The sequence below is a fragment of the Balaenoptera musculus genome, chromosome 7 (genome assembly GCF_009873245.2).
Source record: "Balaenoptera musculus isolate JJ_BM4_2016_0621 chromosome 7, mBalMus1.pri.v3, whole genome shotgun sequence".
NCBI classification, from domain to species: domain Eukaryota; kingdom Metazoa; phylum Chordata; class Mammalia; order Artiodactyla; family Balaenopteridae; genus Balaenoptera; species Balaenoptera musculus.
In genome coordinates this window covers 27,272,442-27,291,486 of record NC_045791.1, presented here as the reverse complement: position 1 = coordinate 27,291,486, position 19,045 = coordinate 27,272,442, and the positions used below count along the sequence as shown (strand labels likewise).

The following is a 19,045-nucleotide window of genomic DNA, read 5'->3' as shown; positions in this document are numbered from 1 at the left end:
ACCTAAGAGGAAAGCACTTTAGGTTAAAAGCACTTTCTCTTCTCAGCCTCGGGTTAAAAGCTATTTCAGGATTCTGTTAAAGGCATTCTTTGGTCCTCAGCTTCAGCTTAAAAGCTGCTTTGATGAAAAGTGCTTTGAGGCAGGTAAAGGATTTTATAATAAACCATATTAAGAGCTGGGGAATCGTGTGGTTCTGTGGAAGTGTTGGCTAGCTCCATGGAGGTGTGGTGTATACTCTGTGCAGGTTTGCCTGTTCCCTGTGGTCCACTGATTATTTTATGCAAAGAAACTGAAAAACATTTCCAGGAATATAACTGGAGAGAAGGGGTTATGAGCCCAAATTTAGTAGTCCATGATGCACACATTTCCGAAAACATTTTGTCTCTTTTGGGTTTCCAGTCAAACACGGTGTGTATTTCTTTTTCAGCCCTTACTGTAGAAAGCGACTATGCAACAACATTTCTAGAACACCGTATCCTGTCCCGAAGCTGTCCACAGAATTGAATAAATAGATATCTCCCTGGGAGATGCACTTTTCATATTGCACATGAAAATGCAATATCAGTTTATTTCATACTCTTTATTTGTATTATTTTCCCTGCTAACAGGGCCTCCCGTGGGGGGATGGGCACACTTAAAGATAAAATGGAGTACCTCAGTTGGGTCTGCCTACTGAATTGGCAGAATGATGGTCACCACCCAGATGTCTAATTGCAGGTATTGATATTCGTTGGTGAAAACACAGTGACTTGAGAGGAAGTTTGAGCTTGTGGAGGTCAATGGGAATTCTGAGAGATGGCAAAATGGTTCATGTAATCCAGCTGAGTCCCAGGGAGTAGATCTGAGTTCTGTTGAGGAAAGGGCCTCAGACAGAATGGAAAGAAGCTGTTTTCTCACTTTGTGAGATTCAATGCCTAAGCGCTATTGCTTCAGGACCTAAAATACCAAGTGAAACATGCAGGTGGCTGGGGAGAAGAGCATTCTTCCTGTTTGCTCTGGAGACAGAGTGAACCCAGAAATGCAGTGGAACCAGAGGAATCAAAGCACTGGATGACACCCAGAAGTTTTTGTAGGTTTGGAAACTCCTGGACTGTACCTAGGCAGTAAAGCAGGCATCGACTGGAAGATGCTGGCTGCCTGTGGCCTGGTGAGGCGCCTTCCTTGGCCAGTTTGTAGGCAATGGGGTATCAAAGAAGAAGAATCAAAGGAGAAGAACGTGAGGAGAGCAGTTCTCCTCAGATGTGATACATTCCAGGTGCTCCCAGAAGTAGCTAGGGAGAGCTTGGAAACAGAGAAAGGCTGAATTGTTATGATTTATACAGGTGGGAGTCACGACTTGTGATAATTGTGCCTTAATGTCGGTGTTACTTCATTCATATTCACAGGCTGCTGGGGCATGGCCCATTGAGGTTATATAGGAATTAAGTAAAATTAATTCCATAATATAGCTTTCTAATACAATCAGCCCTCCACAGATGCAGGGATGCAGAAATGGCAAATACAGAGGAATGACTGTACTATGGCATTTTATATACTGGACTTGAGCATCCTCAAACTTTCTATCTGCTGGGGTCCTGGCACCAATCCTTTGTGGATAGTAAGGGACAACAATATATATTTCCACTGGTCTTTTAAAATGGAGCCAAGTTGGCAGGGTATGGACATGAATTTTTTTTTTTTTTTGATATAGAATACTTCTTCCTAGGCAGTGTCTAATTTTGAAGGAAGGAATCTCGCATTATACATCTTCATGGGCCTAGTATCCAGCCCATCACTTACCACATGGTGGGTCCTCAATAAATGTTCATCAAATAAATAAAAATATATAATGGGTACTGAGTGAATAATAAAATTGCTTATAAAATAAAGTACAAGCTCCTTAGCCTGGCACTATGCAAAACACCTGCCACAACGACTTCTCATCAAACCCTCTACATTTCATCCAAGCCACCATTCCCCATGCTTTCCTACAATTGGGCACCTTGGATGTCTTACCCATTTCCTCACATATCCAAATGCTCTAAGTCAAGACTCAGTTTAAAGGCTATAGAATAAAATAAATATTAATCTTACCCACACTTTTTCCACTTGTAATTTTCCCAAATCTTTAACCTGAATGCCCCTTGAAGCATTTGACGTTTGATATACTATGCCGTATTTGTTGTACATTTTCCCCCCTCACTCACTTCTTGGGGGATTCTGCTTTATGTAACTTTGTATCCTCTTAGAACATAGTGATTTACAGAATATGTATGAGTAGGCAATATGAAAAACCATCAAAGCATAAAGAAATGCAAGCACAGTTCTTTATTCTCGTCATTGGATATCGCATGCAATGTTACAAGCACAGTGTGAGGCACACAGAATGCTCAACGTGTTGGCTTTTTTAATGCAATGTCACAAAAATCTCACCATATTTTATCTGGTTTGCAATTTTCAGAATACCTACTCTGCATTCAGGACAAGGTGCACTTGCAATATGCAACGCGATAGTAAGAGTAGAATTAGGAGTATAAGAAGGGATAGTTATTGCTTGCTACACTGATAGTTCTTTATAAAGTATCAACATTCTTAAGAGGCATTATCTGGAAAGTGTTAAGACAGAAAATTTCATTACCTTGCCCTAATTCACAAAAAATAAGTAGCAGAGCCAAGACTAGAATTCAAATCTACTTCAAAATTCAGCCATCTTTAGGGCTTAATGACTGCAATACATTGTTTCCCTGAGTAAAGTAGAATACATATAGCTCTTTCAAATAGCACAGGGAGAGTTTGTCACTACTCTCTCATCACTTCACACCACATGCCCCCGGACCCAACAGGGAAAATAGTCTTTCATATATTTCATGATTTCAAGTGTTCTTTATATACTTAAATATCACACAAAACTAAGTACAGTTTTGTATTCAAGTATCTCTTTTTCCCAAGAATGCACGGCATTGCTGCGTTTCTTGGTAGATGTTCTTGGAGTCTAGGATTCTAGGCTGGTGATAATGGAGCCAACAGCCTGGGACCCTTGTCCAGCAGAGGCTGCCTCAACCACTCCTAGCCTCCAGATGGCGTGGCAAATGGATTAGCACAGACTCCTTCTAGCAGATCTCAGTTGAGTGTCTGCCATTTAGCTCAGTAGGTGAAACTGAAGCTCAACACACATACCCATGGCAGCTTCTGAGAATCTTAGAGAACTGCATCTGGGAGACAGAAGCCTCCTCTGGGCTTTTGGTAGTGCTCATACTATAATAACTGATTGTAGGAACAAATGGCTTTGGATTATCGCATGGAAGTGTTTTCCACTAGAACTTTACGCAAAAGTACTTACTGCCTTCTCCAGAACTCCTCAGATTAGATGTCCCATCTCCCTAACTTTCTCCAATGTGCTATTTATTCTCTACCTTCTTTCTGGTCCTGGACCAGGGTTGTGGTCTTTGTTTCTCCCACTGTCTACCTCCTGCTCATCAGTCCCCTCTGAGGCCACAGTTCCCTGGCCAGGGTTTCTGCTTCCCATTCTGTCCTCCACGATGCAGCGTGAGACAGGCGTATGTCGACTAATGTAGTGCCCTGGTATGTGGCACCGTATGGTCACATTTGGAAAGCTTATATTCCTACATTGCATAGCCACTCTTGAAATACTTTCTCCATATTACTGTGGCATCTTGAGTTGAACATAACCTCACACACAGATGTAATTGTCTCTCCTCCTGTGTGATGGACAGTTTATTTCTAGCCAATATTACTCTTCTTCAATATTATTCATTCATACTATAAACATGTGATCTTTCTGATTAAAGAGGTATGCATACAAGTGTGTACATGAATAAAAAAACCTTATGCTAGAGAATTTGAGACATCTGACATCATTGGGAATACTGCCTTTGATGAAGAGAGGATCTAACCTTGCTTTTTTTCCCCCTAAAACGTTTGACTTCTTCAACTGGTAATTATGTAAACAGATTTATAACCAAAAAGGGCTCTCAATCCCTCTTTTGAGATGTTAATTGTTTCTAAAAAACATTAAGTGAGGTCCTGTCAAATTCTTTACATAATATTGAATGTTCTCCTATGCTAATTACTCTTTTTAAGATGGAAAAATTGTAACATGCTCAGGGCTCCAGTGCATCTGAAATGTAGAGTCACAAAAGATGTAAATACAGTATTTCACTGTTCAGAGAAGGAATGTATGAAGTGGTGCAAATGATGAGGGAGCCTGGGTGAATAATGGCTTTTCTGAAATTTAGATTATTTGGAATATCAAGATACAAAGATATCCTCAAGACATTATTTTCAGACCATCTGCTTTCTTACTTCTCAGCCTCTAGTGCATGATAGATTCCTCCGTTGTGAGGTTAACTGAGGCCAGTCCTCTTCCGCCTGCATCATTTCTTTTCCTTCTATGAGTCTGAGTTCCAGGTTCAAAGGGATAAGTTAGGAGTGATATATTCAAGTTAATGACGCTCACATGTGTTTAACTTGGATGACATCTCCTCTAAAATCTCCGTCCTGTCTAATATGGGTAGATAAGAAAATCATTAAAAAATTGGAGCTCAACAACTGCTGAAAGAGAATGAAAATTTCTCTCCTTTGCTCTTACATTTCTAAGGGAATTAAATCTTATGAAACTGTCAAACCTTGTAACAGCCTCTTAGATGACTATCTGTACGAGTTATCCATCACAACACAAAGCATGATTCAATGGCTGTATGCATCTCAGGAAGGCATCAAGTTAGGCAAGTTTAGGTTATAATTTGGGGCAAAACTTCAGCAGTAAATATATAACAAATTTTCTTATAAATATTGGCCAAATATATACGACTTATTTTGCTTTAAAATTATAGTCTCCTTTATAATTTGATTATCTTACATGTCTGAACATATGCATCAGTATCCCCTGACATTATTGTCAAATATATCTAAATTTCTTATTCCACTAATTTTAATTAACACTTGACATTGCTACATATTTAGGGTATGCTAGCTGGGCACAACGTTTTAGTTTTTCTTTTTAAAATGTATAGGTGAAATGGGTACATGATATTTGGCTTTATATTTCTTCAATAAACCCCAACTTTATTATTATAGATTGATGTTCTCTATCAGTTAGCTATACAAAGTGCTTTGAACATTTTTTAACAGACTATCAAAGGTAAAAAATACTAGAGACAATTGAAAATAGAATGGAGTTAGGTTACAATATTTGATAGTAAAGGCACTGAACTCTCGGAAAAATCTAAGTTGATGAAGACATGTATAAACAGATATTCCTTTCTTATAAACTTCTTTAAATTTCTCTGTATTCTTTTCTTTACTAGGCTTTTCCCCTAAGCTACTATAAATTGTGAAAGTACATTTTCATAGAATTTTTTTTATTATATAAGTGTTGTTGATTTGAGGAGGGGGAGAAAAGTTTTCTTATTTCTCTTTTGTGTTTTTTTTTTTTCCTGTGTGAGAAGAAAGTGTTCAGATCATCTTTTTAAATAATGAAAATAATAATAACTGTTCCCAGGAGAATAAGACAGCAAAGAAGAGGCTTTGTTGGACTTATCTGCGATAAGGCACTTTGGTGCTTCGGTTTTTGCGAGTTGAAGAAAGAGATGTACACAACATTTCAACCCTTCTATTATGACAGTTTATGCTTCCTGTACGGCTTATCTAACTCCAATGCCTGGGAAATAGACACAATTACCACCTTATGGAATGCTGCTTAACTTTAAACGTTCCCTACAGACTAGAAACCCACTTCATCAAAATTTATCTCAGTTTCTCAGGAATTATTTCTCCTGTAAGCTTCTGAATATTCCTGTGCAATTTTAAAATTTAACCCAAGATTGCTTAGACATAACTATGATATAAAAAGACAGAAAAAATTCCCACACTAAGGGAGTTTGTTCACAAGAGTTCCTGTGAAAGAGCTGTGTCCTATGCCCATGTACACTTTAATCACTCACTCTTTCAGCTGTTATCAATTTAAAACCAATGAAACTCCCACACTGAGTCCATTTGAGCAGTCAATTTTAATATCTCAAGGCATCTGTAGTTATTCTGAATTGGCTGCAAAAGCAGAACTAACAAGTTAAGCTCTAACCATAAGTCGACATCAGGCTGGTAAACCATTCATCAAACACAGACAGTTAGTCAATACTCCAGTATGAAAAACCAACTAGCATTTTTAAGAAGAGCAATATATTCATAATATGTTTGGCAGTCTGGTTTGCATTGCTTCCTTGATGGTTGTGCATTTAACTTTCTAGTCAACAGGGTGCTTCTTGCACCGCCAAGGCAACACGTTTGAGGGAAAACTGGTCAGTCTTCCCATGTTTGGGTAATATTTTTACACGAGAATAAAAGGGATGGAGGAATGTGCCTTTTGTGAATAAGAATCTAGAAAGTGTCTTAATAGTTGCTTTTTATAAGAAAACTCTTTCAACCATATGTTCTGGATCTTTGAGCACAGTCTCCACTTCAAATATTATGTCACTGTCAGGCCATGTGTCTCAATTTTGTGTTTGGAAAATATGGTTGCTTGAAATACCTCTTTCTCTCCCAGGAATGACTCCATGACAGGATTGCTGCCTCCCATAGAGAAAAGACAATGAAGAAGGAGGAGTATTCCAACAAGATCAAGGCAGTCATCACTTCAATCAAATTATTTCCAAATTTCAGGAGCTCTGGGGGCCTTGCGTGAGGGGGAAGTGAAGGGTGTTTATGACATATAGCTGCCTATTCCCAGAACTCTTTTATGTACTTTTATTTTATCTTCAAAAAGAAAGGACATATTAAAGAGAAATATCTAAGGAGGAACAATGCTACATAAAGTTTATGTTTTCAGATCTGTTGCCCCAGAAAATGCTTTGATAAAACACACTTAGAGCAACATAGTCAATTTCAAAGGAAAGTTGGGAGATATACCTCTCCTTATTGCAATCTGACTAACACTGACAGTCCACCAATTATGATTATCCAAATTCTGATACGGCCTCTTGCCTCCTTCCCACAGAGGAAAATAGAATATGCTAGAATAGCACTTGTGCCACACAGAGTTATTTTTCTGATGACTAAATTTTACAGAGGCTGGTCAAATTTCAATGTCTGTAATCAGATAGGGTCACAAGTCAAAAGAGATATTTTTATACTGAACAAAATTTGCCCCTCCCCCAAATAAAATGATACAGTTCTTTTTTTCTTTATGGTGGGAATTTGTGGAATATTGCTGATTTATAATAGACATGAATTTGAGGGGGAAGATTTGTACAGCAGACTGTCAGTGATGCTAAAGGAAATATTATAAAAGAACACTCTCTTAATCTTAGGATATGTCAAAATGAATTGTTGATATTAATATTTCCTGTGCTTGTAGCAGTCCACACATCTGCTGAATGTGGACCCTGATGAGGAGATGCAGGTTGGGAGAGCTCTGATATGTACCATCTTTAGAGACACATTCAACAGACATATAATACATGTAACAATCATACCATGAATACCTCCTTTCCCAAGCAGTATGAAAAATTCAATTCATCTCACTACATATGAAGCATTTATTCACACATTTGTTCAAATTATCAGTCTGCAGGTCAGGAAGAAATTCTGTTTTCTGCTCCCTCAATTATCCACCTCACCACAAAAAGAAATCAACGGCTAGTACTTTGTGCAAGCAGTAGAATTATAAAAACTACAAAGGAGAAAGTGAAGCGCCAGCCCTGGCTTTGGATACAGTTCGTATAGTCTACCGAGGCCCTGAAAAGCTAACAAGAATTAAGCTGAAGAATCTTCCACTCACTGTCTGTGAGCTGGGTTTAGGAGTCATGAGGGAACTATGTGGTACGAGAACACCTGCTGGAAAACAGCAGGGTATCAATAATAAATGCTAACCTTTAAAAAGGGGATTCTTGTGAACACTGAGGAGAGTCCTGCATCTTTTTCTTCTCTTCAGGTGGTTTCATGGAGGAAAGATTTAGGATGTGATTAGAGGATTGAACGGGTCATAGACCACCTCTCCAGAGGGCAGTGCAGCAGCCTCCTGGCACAGGAAGGAAATATCACATTGGCCTGACTTTTGGTCATCTGCAACTAGTTGAGGATATGCTTCAGAGAGCATATAAACTTGGGCTGGTGCAATGTCAGGGATGGGGGGGGGGAGGTTTCCTAGCCTTTATACAGTCTATACACACACACACACCCACACCCACACCCACACACACACACACACACACACAATTTGAGTTAGAGCATGCTTAAAACATGGTTTATTATGAAACAAAACCTGTCTCTACCTGTTACTGTTTCCTTACTGGCGCTCATGCTGATTTCTTCTTATTTTAAGGAAACTTGTCAGTCCTTAAACTGGAAGGCTTAAAGACCATATTTTGAACTGGCACTAGGATTAGACTAACCCCAGAGGGCATGCCAAAACTCTGGGCAATCTTTTAATGATAGATAGTCCATGGAATGAATAAAACCAGCATCTACTGCCAGGGCAAGAATTAAGATGGGTTTTAGAGGCCATTGGCTAACAACAAAATGCCAATATGCTGGTTTCAAATCAACTGGGTCTTATTCATTTTATATTCTCAGCATTTAGCATGCCTGTTACCAGGAATCCAGTCAGCTTTAGGGCTAAACCCTGATATTATCTGGAACTTTCTTTTACCTAAAAAAAGACAAAGATCTTGAGAACTTTACTCAAAGGGAAAGTAATATAATTTAAAGGAAGAAAAATTAACAATAATAGAAAACATTATTATTTGCAAATATACAAAATATAGTAGGTTATACCAGGAAATTACTGGTAAAACCATTTTGTAGGTACTAAAAATCAAGTATATATAAGTCACCATCTCAAATAATATATTCTAACTAATCCTGTGTGAAAAGGTCTCCCTCCATAAGAAAATAAGTTCTTGAACCTCAGGGAAACCAATTTATTATTCTGGCTCATTCTTTTCCCGCTTACCTAATTCACTCCCATTTCTGGACCTCATTTTTCTCCTGTTGCTCTAAAGTTATTTTGATTTTAATATCTCATAATATCAGGATCATTTCCTCCCTGGATAACAGGCTTTTAAAAGACATGGGCTTAACCTGCTACCCAGGTGCACTCTTTTCTCAACATTTGCCACCTTTCATGGTGACCTGTATTTTATTATTGAACAAAAGCTAGCTATGTGGTACTCTGTTACCAACACATTAGCTCCCAAGAGCCTTTAAATAACAGAAATTGCCTGGGAACTCTAAATGCAGAGGAACCAGGAAGCTTATAGGCCAAGATAAAGCAGCTTAAGGTTGGCTATTAATTTTGGCTAATATTAAATCATGACACAGCTCACACGTAAGGATCACAGTTCAATTATGAACCATAAAGAAGTTTAAAGAAAAGAAGATTTACAAGATATTTTTAAGCACATTAATGCATATTGTGGAAGTTGTGAGAGTATTTCAGGCCCAAGCAATGATAGACCCATGCCCCAGTATATAAATTCAAATATAATTATTCTTAGACTAACACTGATCAAGTGGCAAGTTGGAGCATATCTCTACTCAAAGGTATATTGCAGTGTTGCGCATATATATTTTGCTTAAATTAATGATGTGACAGGTAGGTTACTTTGTCATACATTAGTTCTAACAAGTTATTTTAAAAATACTTTCCTCTTAACGATTTTGCTATTCATAAACATAACTGTTGAACCTTTAGGGCTGATAACTTGTATCTGAAACTTGGATAGCAAAGCTTTCTTTACTTCTCAATATGGTTGACATCTTTTACAAAAGTACTGTGATTTAAAAGACATTATTTTCTCATATGATAAAAACCTTAAATAATTAGTTGTATGGGTAATTATTAAACATTCTAGCAATTAGATGACACCATGTAAAAGGGTGTAGATAGGAAAGAAAATGAGCTCATGCCCATTTGTGTATAAAGAGTACCATGATAAAAATTACCAAAAAAGATAAATATGAGCCAACTGCGAATGATCTTTATACTTTACTTGAAGTAAGTGAGTTACTGTTGCCTTTCCTTGACACTTGTCTGGATTGATTTCTCATACATTAAAAGAATACTTGGGAGAATGGTTTCCTAGGGTCATCTTGGCCATGATTTCCTCCATAAACATAAGTAAGAAAAGAAAGAAGCAGGAAAGAAAGAAAGATGAAAACAAGGAAGCAAAGACAGAAGGAAGGAAGGGAGGGAGGGAGTTGCTGAATGGTTAAGATAAGCTGGGCACTGTGTGAGATTCTTTACATATATCATTTCATTTAACTTTTATGATGTAAATTTTGTATATCAAAAAGTTGATAACCAAATATTAAATTATATAGCTGGTAAATGACAGGATCTACCTTTAAACTTAGCTTAGTCACACTCTAAAGCTGCTCTACTTTCAAATAGATTCAATTTTCTTAATTGTAAAATAGAGTTGAAAATTTTCTATCACCACAAAAAATTCTATAAAGACTGATTCAGTTTATCAAGAGTATATAAGGCATACTGCATCCAATGGAAATATTTGATATTTGAGACAGGTGTGGTAGTCCCTAGAGTCACCCTACAGCAAAAACATATCATTGACAAGCTATCTCTACCCATGTATGCAGAGTTCCAGCTTATCTTTTTGGAGCCTTATTCTGTAATAAGAATGGACAACCACGGCCCACCAGATATTTGAGTCAAGTCACTAATGTGATGGAAGTAGAATGAGAAAAATATATGAATGAAAGGAACCAGATGAAATTGATGATTCAAAGTAGAGAAAATTTTTAAATAAAAAAAACTAGAAGTCCAAAACAACAAATTTTAATTTATATCCTTAGATAAGTTAGAAAAAAATATAATCTATTTTCTGTTTTCTCACTTATTCAATTAATTAATGTTTATTGAGTGCTAAGTGCCACCCTCACTATTGGGAATGGGAATAGCATGGTCAAACAAAATTTCTGCCCTCATAGCATGTGAGAGAGTGAGGTATGCAAGAAAGAACAGAGAATAAGAAAGACATCTAGAAAATTGAATATATAATTGCTTAAGTAGAAATAAATTAATATAAAGGTGGAGGGGGAGGCTTCCCTGGTGGTGCAAAGGTTAAGAATCCTCCTGCCAATGCAGGGGACACGGGTTCAAGCCCTGGTCCGGGAAGATCCCACACGCCATGGAGCAACTAAGCCTGTGTGCCACAACTACTGAGCCTGCGCTCTAGAGCCCGTGAGCCACAACTACTGAGCCCATGTGCCACAACTACTGAAGCCTGCGCACCTAGAGCCAGCGCTCTGCAACAAGAGAAGCCACCGCGATGAGAAGCCCGCACGCAGCAACAAAGACCCAACACAGCCAAAAATAAATAAATAAATAAATAAAAATTAAAAAAAAAAGGGGGGATCAAACTGAGAATTCTTTCAGAACATGAGAAAAATCAATCCTGATGATCTAATACTCACATCATAAAGATCACAAAAGAGGAAACAGAGAAAACTGATGGGAGAAACTTATTAACATAATAATAAAGAGAAAAAATTCCGGAGTCAAAGAGTCACAGTTCTTCAAGTTGAGTGCCAAGCAGAATAAATTTTAAAAATTCTGCCAATATACATTATCTCGATTACAGAATCTCAAAGACAAACAAAAACCAAAAAACAAAAAACAAAAAAAAACGCTCAATGATTCTGAAAGAAGAAAAATTCAAAGTAACAAGAGTAAGAATGGAAGCTGCAACTCTGTATTCTAGAGGCAATGGGATTTTATGCCCAACTAAACTATTGATTAAGTGTGCCTGCATCCTGAAGATATTTTTAGACAGTCAAGGTCTCATGTTTCCTAAATGAATTACTGGAGTTACATAGAAATAGAAGAAATTAAAGCAAGCAAGAAAAGACATGTGATTCAAAGACAGTGAATACAACTCAGAAGATCAGTGAAAGGAAATCACAGGGTGATAAAGGTGAAGCCTGGAAAGCAACCAATACAAATGAAGCAGGATGACGGAAGAACTTTAGAAAACATTCTGGGGTAAAAACCAGGGAGTCACAGACTAAAGTATATAGAATGTTTAATTGAGAGGATTAAAGCCTTTGAGGATGTAAAGGCTCAGAAAGCAATAAAAAATAAAACTCTTGGGGAAAAAACATCTGTACAAGAAATTCACAATCCAAAAATATATCAAACTAAACAATAGCATGATTATAAGCAAATGATGAAGCATAAGCTTTAAAAATAAGAACATTATAATATGTGTGGCTGATATGGCATAGCATTGGACCCATGGATAAGTTAATCCAATCTGGCAAACTACCTGGGGAAAAATTCCATAATATTTACATGATAAATATGAAGTAAATGCTCATGACTGACTGACTGTTTTTTTCACATTTAGATTCAAAATATGCGGGGGTCGGGGAAATAGAAGACTTGATTGTGGTTGTGAAACAACATAAACTTACTAATATAACCTTCAAATGTAAAAGAAAGGAGAATCTTTTTCGCTAGGATCAAGGGGCATTTCTCTTTGAGAGTCACAGGGTCATGATGTTGTAAGAAAAGGGAAGGAAGTCTAATACTCGGTGCTGCAGTAAGCAGCCTTACCTAATCATAATCATCATACGAATGCTGTTTTTTTGGTTTTCCGCTTTTAGAGTCAACCTATAAATAAGTCATAATTACAGAAACCAGTGAAATAATATAAAATTTCAAAATGTAGAAGACTCAATAGCAAAGGCAGAGGAGATGAAAGGGGAAAAGGACACTATGCTTCTCACCTTGCCAATGGATGCATTAAGTCTCAATTTTCTATGGTTAATAGAACAATAAATAGAGGTTCAAGTATGTTGGATGTTTCAGAGGAAGCCAACAGTAACAGCAAGACCAGCTATATTTGAGTATTTGGGGAAGAGAGGGCCAGGTAGATGAAGTCTAGTTTAATTAAGTCAGATTCATTGTAAAATAAATCTGAGGTAATGTCTAAGCTTTATAAATAAAGATATTAAAACATTACAGATAAGAAAGATATTGACAAAAATCTACACCCCAAATAACAATAACATAAGATATGGAGGCAGCCACCAGAAGAACTGCGAACAGAAACCATTCCAAACGGTGCCCTGCGAGAAGGAGAACTGGGGTAAGGCAGAAAAACACTGCTTTTCATCATAAATCCTGGAGGCACACTATTTCATCCTCAGACTGGTTGTTTCCTTTATAATATACTGAGTAAAAAATACAAGTAGTGCAGCGTTACTCTCAATTTCTACTAATATCATCCAGTATGGTTTTGTCCATACAAAGATGAAAGAAACCACTTTCTAAATATACAGTACTTTCTAACTCTATCATTTTGATATAAGGAAACACTAGTTGCTCCTAAAAAACCAACCAATTGTTATCTTTTCTAAAAATTGCACTGCCAAGTGTTTTCTGTTCTTGGATGTCAATGCTGCCATTTGAAAGATTACATAAGGTAGTTTGGTTGACGCTAAAGAGCTATTACCTCAGCTCCAAAAGCAAGCAGAGGACATGTATAAGCACACCTACCACCCTAAAATGTACCCTCTTCCCTATAATTTACACATTACACTGATTGGAGTTCTGTTTTCTATGAGAGGCTCAATGTAATAAACTCATACTTTTAAAAAGCTCTTGCCATTCCCTTGGCAAATGTGAAAGCACTTGGAGAAACTGAAAGCTTTTCAGAAGCTACCACTGCAAGGGCACAATGATTGCAACGCCCACCTGAGCTATTACGATTTCCTTCCACTGGGTGATCATTCAGAAGTATCTGCTGGCCCCTTTTTGGCATCACAATGTACCCTTCTCATTAGTCATAATAAAGAAATCAGAAAATGCAGCCCCATCAAGAGACTGTTTCCGGATCTAAAACCTAGCCAAAGAAATCACATATTGGCTAGGTCTCCGTGAGTCCGAAAAACAGGTTTTGAAGAAAGGCTTTGTGACTGAGCTTAGCTGTGTGATACTGGGACAGTTTTCTTTTCACATAAAGTACTTTGTGAATATAGTTCTGCTGGGCATTTAAAGTCCATAAAACACAGCCTTTCCTGCCCCACAGTGAGGGCTCAATAAAGGCTGGCTGAATTCAAAACTCAGGCCTCTCAGTCTGTTGGGAACACTACATAAAAGAGTAAACTCTTTGAAATGCGTCTGTGGCCTTGTCAAGCCCCCACCAGGTATCAGGAAGCACACTCGTAAGACGCAAACTACCACGTACCGCTTTCCCAAACCTTGGTAATGGAGGCCTTTATTCCACATGTGGAAAGTTAGACAGTTTAAAGAATATATATTCTTTGGGCAAATGCACTGCAGAATAAATTTAAAGGCATTATCCTTCTTTCTAAATAATTCTTCTCTTGAAAGAGTTAAGTCATTTTACTTGGAGAAATTAAATATTTAACTGTTAATCATTAATTTATGTTACGTGAGTTTTCATAACCAATCAGAAACACTGATTTCATTGGTTTTTTCTAAGTCTTTGCTTTAGATGTGCTAAGAAAATGGACTTAAAGTACTAAATTTGACTAGGCCTGCGTTTTTTAAAAATTGGTTTAATCCTTTCTACTTGGTTAAAAAAAAAGTCTCAGAAGAAGCCTTACAAAAAATTCACAGTTAAAACTGAAACAAGCCCAAGAAGTGACTATATTTGCATAACTTGAACTGTATTTGGAAGAAAATTCCACTGAAGACAACAATGGAAGCTTATCAAATTGGAATTTCACATAGATTTTCCATAGCCCCACTAATGAATACTGACTCATTGGTCAGCTATGGTGAAAATGTAATGGAGCTCTAAGATAGGAAATGTATCATTGGAGTCTGTTCGGTGGTTCCATTACATCAGTATGAAAACTGCATCAGGCATCCGGTTTCTCTGCTGCTTTCTGAGACCAATTCTAGAGCACTATGGTTATTAATTCTTTAGCATTTTGACTGGGGCCAGACTGTGCCACTGAATTAAAACCCCTTTTATTTTGCTACAGTCATGAAAAATTTGGACTTTATGCCAGATTGGGATTGTTTGGGCTACTTACCTGGTTTTATATTTTATCAGGATGGCAGGTAACATGCTACTGAATCCTTTCCAAGAAAATTTTAATCTAGGGGATAAATTCGAAGGCAGAATTGAAGGTACTACTGTATTACTATATGAAGTTGGATCTGTAGAGGACCAAATGCTGTCCACTGAAAAGGACACTTCAGAGAGTAAAAGTCTGAGCTAAGACTGATTTAGGGCTTCCCTGGTGGCGCAGTGGTTAAGAATCCGCCTTTCAATGCAAGGGACACGGGTTTAAGCACCGGCCTAGGAAGATCCCACATGTCGTGGAGCAACTAAGCCCGTGCGCCACAACTACTGAGCCTGAGTTCTAGAGCCCGCAAGCCACAACTACTGAGCCCACGTGCCACAACTACTGAAGCCTGCATGCCTAGAGCCCGTGCTCCACAACAAGAGAAGCCACGACAATGAGAAGCCTGCGCACCGCAACGAAGAGTAGTCCCCGCTCACCACAACTAAAGAAAGCCCACGCGCATCAACAAAGACCCAACACAGCCAAAAATAAATAAATAAAAAAAAAAAAAAAAAAAAGACTGATTTAAAGCATGTTCTAGTTCTACTTCCAAATGCTTACATTCTAAGAATTTTCCATTCTATTAGTGATAAGTACGTTATGCTGCATAAAATTTCACCTTTCACAATTGGTTCAGAATGCTAGATGATTTTTGTGATATGTTCACCTCTTTTAAAATGGACTGAAATTGATAGGTCAAACAGTTAGTCTAAACTATTGAAATAATTCTCATTCTAAGTAGTGCTGAAAATATTATCTGCTTTGTCCTGTTCCTGAGAAATAATTGCATATTAAATCACTTTTTGATTTCTATAAGGATCAGTCTTTCAACTTTGTTCTCAAAGTTTATTTTAGGACTTTATTTTAGCCCAAATTCTTTTCAAATTCTTTCTTGTATTTAACTTTCAAAATATATGCATCAGTTAGAAAATTTGAAAACCAGAGAGAATAATGGACTTGATGCATATGTTTTCTTCTTAGGAAAATAATATATTTGCCTGTGTGATCTAAGAGATGATTTCCAGTTATAGAAATCTACATCACTGGTTTTATCTGTCCATCCATCCTTTCATCTATCTGGTACACTACCGGTAATAACAACAGTAATGAATAATAATAGCATTAATAATAGCAGAGGACATTTCTTGAATATTTATGTTCCAGAAACTCTGTTAAATCCTTTAAATGGATTATCTCATTAATTTGTTTTAGTGGTCCTCTCAGTGGTGGGTATAAGTATACCCATTTAACAGAAGAGGTATCTGAGGCTCAGAGATCATAACTTGTTCAATGTCCATATTAGTGAGTGGTAGAACCAAGGTCTGAATTCCAATTACAGTCTCTTGCCAGAGTGTTTTTTTATTCTGGTGGCTGGGCTGGTCTAGGATATTTTATGTACTTCAGATATATTTGCAAAAGTACCTGCTTATTTCAGGTTAGATTGAGTTCTAGGTTCTCCAGCTCTCAACTCTGTTAAGTTTTCATGACACTAGTTTATCTTGGACTTTCTTCCTAGCACTTTCTTCCTCGCACTTACTTCAGACTATGACTACATGATCAGATAACTTATTATACAAATCAGGACTCATCTGAGAATGAAAAGGGCTGCTGTTACTAAGTATTCTGGGACAATAGATATAACTAGGATTGTCCAGGCACGTGGGGACATGGGATCATTCTGATGGGCCACTAGGATATTTCTTCTCGGCTCCTGGTCCAGAGCCCAGATCCTCTGAGGGCAAAACTAGGTGTTTTTTTCCAATGATCCTCTGATACAACCTTTATTTTCTCAGGATTAGTTTTCTGGACAACTATTTTTTCCTCTGTTATGGAGCATAACATTTAATAAGCAACCTAAAAAGACCAGAATATCTTAATACTCCTTTAGAGCTGAATAACTATGGACACAGAGGCACATTTACTTATCACTGTTACAGTAAAAGTATAAAATGTTCTATACCTTTAATAAGTCCTTTTTCTTGCAGAGTTTTCAGGGAAGGTCTTCGGGTAATAAACTTCTTTAATCTGCTTTTAACTCGGTTTTTGTCGCTTGTATCAGAAGCACTATGATGCAGTCTGAACACTGGAGATTAAAAAAAAAGTCAGAGGCTTTCAGTAAATTTTTCCTTTATGATTATTACTTTATGCAAATATGAATAGAAAACAGCAGTTATGGGACAACTACTTGAATTAATAGCTCAGGCCCTTCTGTTTAGACAGGGCATAGGAGTAAAAATTTGCCCATATGAAAATATTAGCTCTGTTGCAACATGCATGTGTAATGAGAATGGGGTTAGCTCCATATTTTCACAATTTATTTTCACATTCATTTCCTCATATTTACCACAATAATCGTTATCTGTATAATTCCACCTAACTGTATCCATACACAAAATTGTAGAAAAGTTCATCTAACTTAGAGATAAAAAAGCTCTGGTTAATTTCAATTAATTGTGATTATATACTGCCTGTAGGAAATGTAGGCATTTTCAAAGATCCTGCTTGCCCAAATAATTTCGTCAATTTTCTTTATCAAGTTAACCCAAAGTGATTTCTTTTTCAGAAAGCAGATATTTCTTACTCTTTTATTTGTGTGAAATTACCACTAGGTGAAATTCTGTAACACATATTGCCTCAAACTTTTGCCATGTCTTCATCAGTCCCCCATCCTCAGTTTCCAAGCCTCACTGTTATCTTCAAAGTTAGGTGTGCGGCAAATTCATTTCCTAAGCAAATATTCGCTGAATGTCTACTGATGATCCAATCCCATGCTAAACGCTGTGAATTCAATGATGAACGTAACACTTAAGGTCTGTACCTTCATTAAGCATGGAGTCTAAATACATTCAAGGTATCTTATTATTAATGACTTTATTAACGAACTTGTTAACAATGATTCTTATCATTAATAATTCCTGAAATGATAGGAATTTATTATCTCTATGACCTGAGATACAGATCGTAAGTGGGCCCTTTACTGTCTTAACCTAATTACTGACGTCATGTGAGGATTTGGGGCACTTAAGTAGGAACATAGAGGTTCTTTTCCTCTCAAATCATATTTTAGAATAAGCCAATCATTCAGTTGCGTTAATAATAATATGACTAAAATGTATTGACACCGTAATTTATGCTTGATATTCTCCTAAGCACCTAACATGATTTAACCTAATTCTACTGCAATGTAAGCTACATGTAGGCAGGGATTTTTATCTACTTTTACAAATGTTGTTCACTAATGTGTCCCTAATACCTCAAACACTGTTTAGCATTAGTAAGTGTTTAGTCAATATTTGTTGAATCAAATCTCAAATGACCTTTTGAAGTATATAAACTAATTCATCCATTTTAGAGATGAAGAAGCTAAGTGAAAGAGTCAAGCTAAGTAATTTGTCCAAGGTCCAGTCTGGATATGGGACCAGTCTCATAGGATTTTTATCTGGTATTCTAACGTATTGGAGTATTGGTGAAAGAATGGAAGGGGAAGGAAAACATAAATATCAGGAGCTCACGTAGTCATTTAAAGTAGAATGGTTTTAATCAACTAAAATTTTTTAAGTAGCTATTGGGTGCAAAACATTCTACTAAGTTACAGTTGTACGGGAGCTTTACTTGAGTCATTCTATCCTCTCCTGAGGAACTCAGGAGAAAAAAGAGAGAGACTTAGGAGGGAGCTGCAGCTGGAAGAAAATAAATTGCCTGAATTAGAGGATCTGAAGTCAAATTTTCCCAGTGGGGTCTCCAAGGAACCCGCAAAAGTGCCTAAGGGAGAGTGTATGCTTTAAAAATTCTGCCAGGCCTAGAGTGTGAGAAGCTTTCTTATAACTGGTCAAATAAGGACATTTTTGCAACCTCCTTCCTCTAGCTTTGACCACAAAGTAGTTATAAACTTGTGTTAGCAAAATGGGGAGTTGGGGTGAAGTGTTAGGCTAAGGAAAAGAAGAGGAAGACATCCTGCCCTCCTCCTAGCTAAGTGTAGAGTGGA

The 19,045-nt window shown here is 37.2% G+C and overlaps 1 protein-coding gene across 1 annotated transcript in view; it reads right to left on the bottom strand.

Moving 5' to 3' along the window:
• The window catches only part of ARHGAP15 (Rho GTPase activating protein 15), a 609,541-nt gene that overhangs the window by 235,620 nt on the left and 354,876 nt on the right, over positions 1-19,045 (bottom strand). Inside the window, exon 9 of the mRNA XM_036858098.1 lies at positions 17,021-17,143. Within this exon, the coding sequence (XP_036713993.1) occupies positions 17,021-17,143 (123 nt within the window). The remainder of the gene's footprint in view (positions 1-17,020; positions 17,144-19,045) is intronic.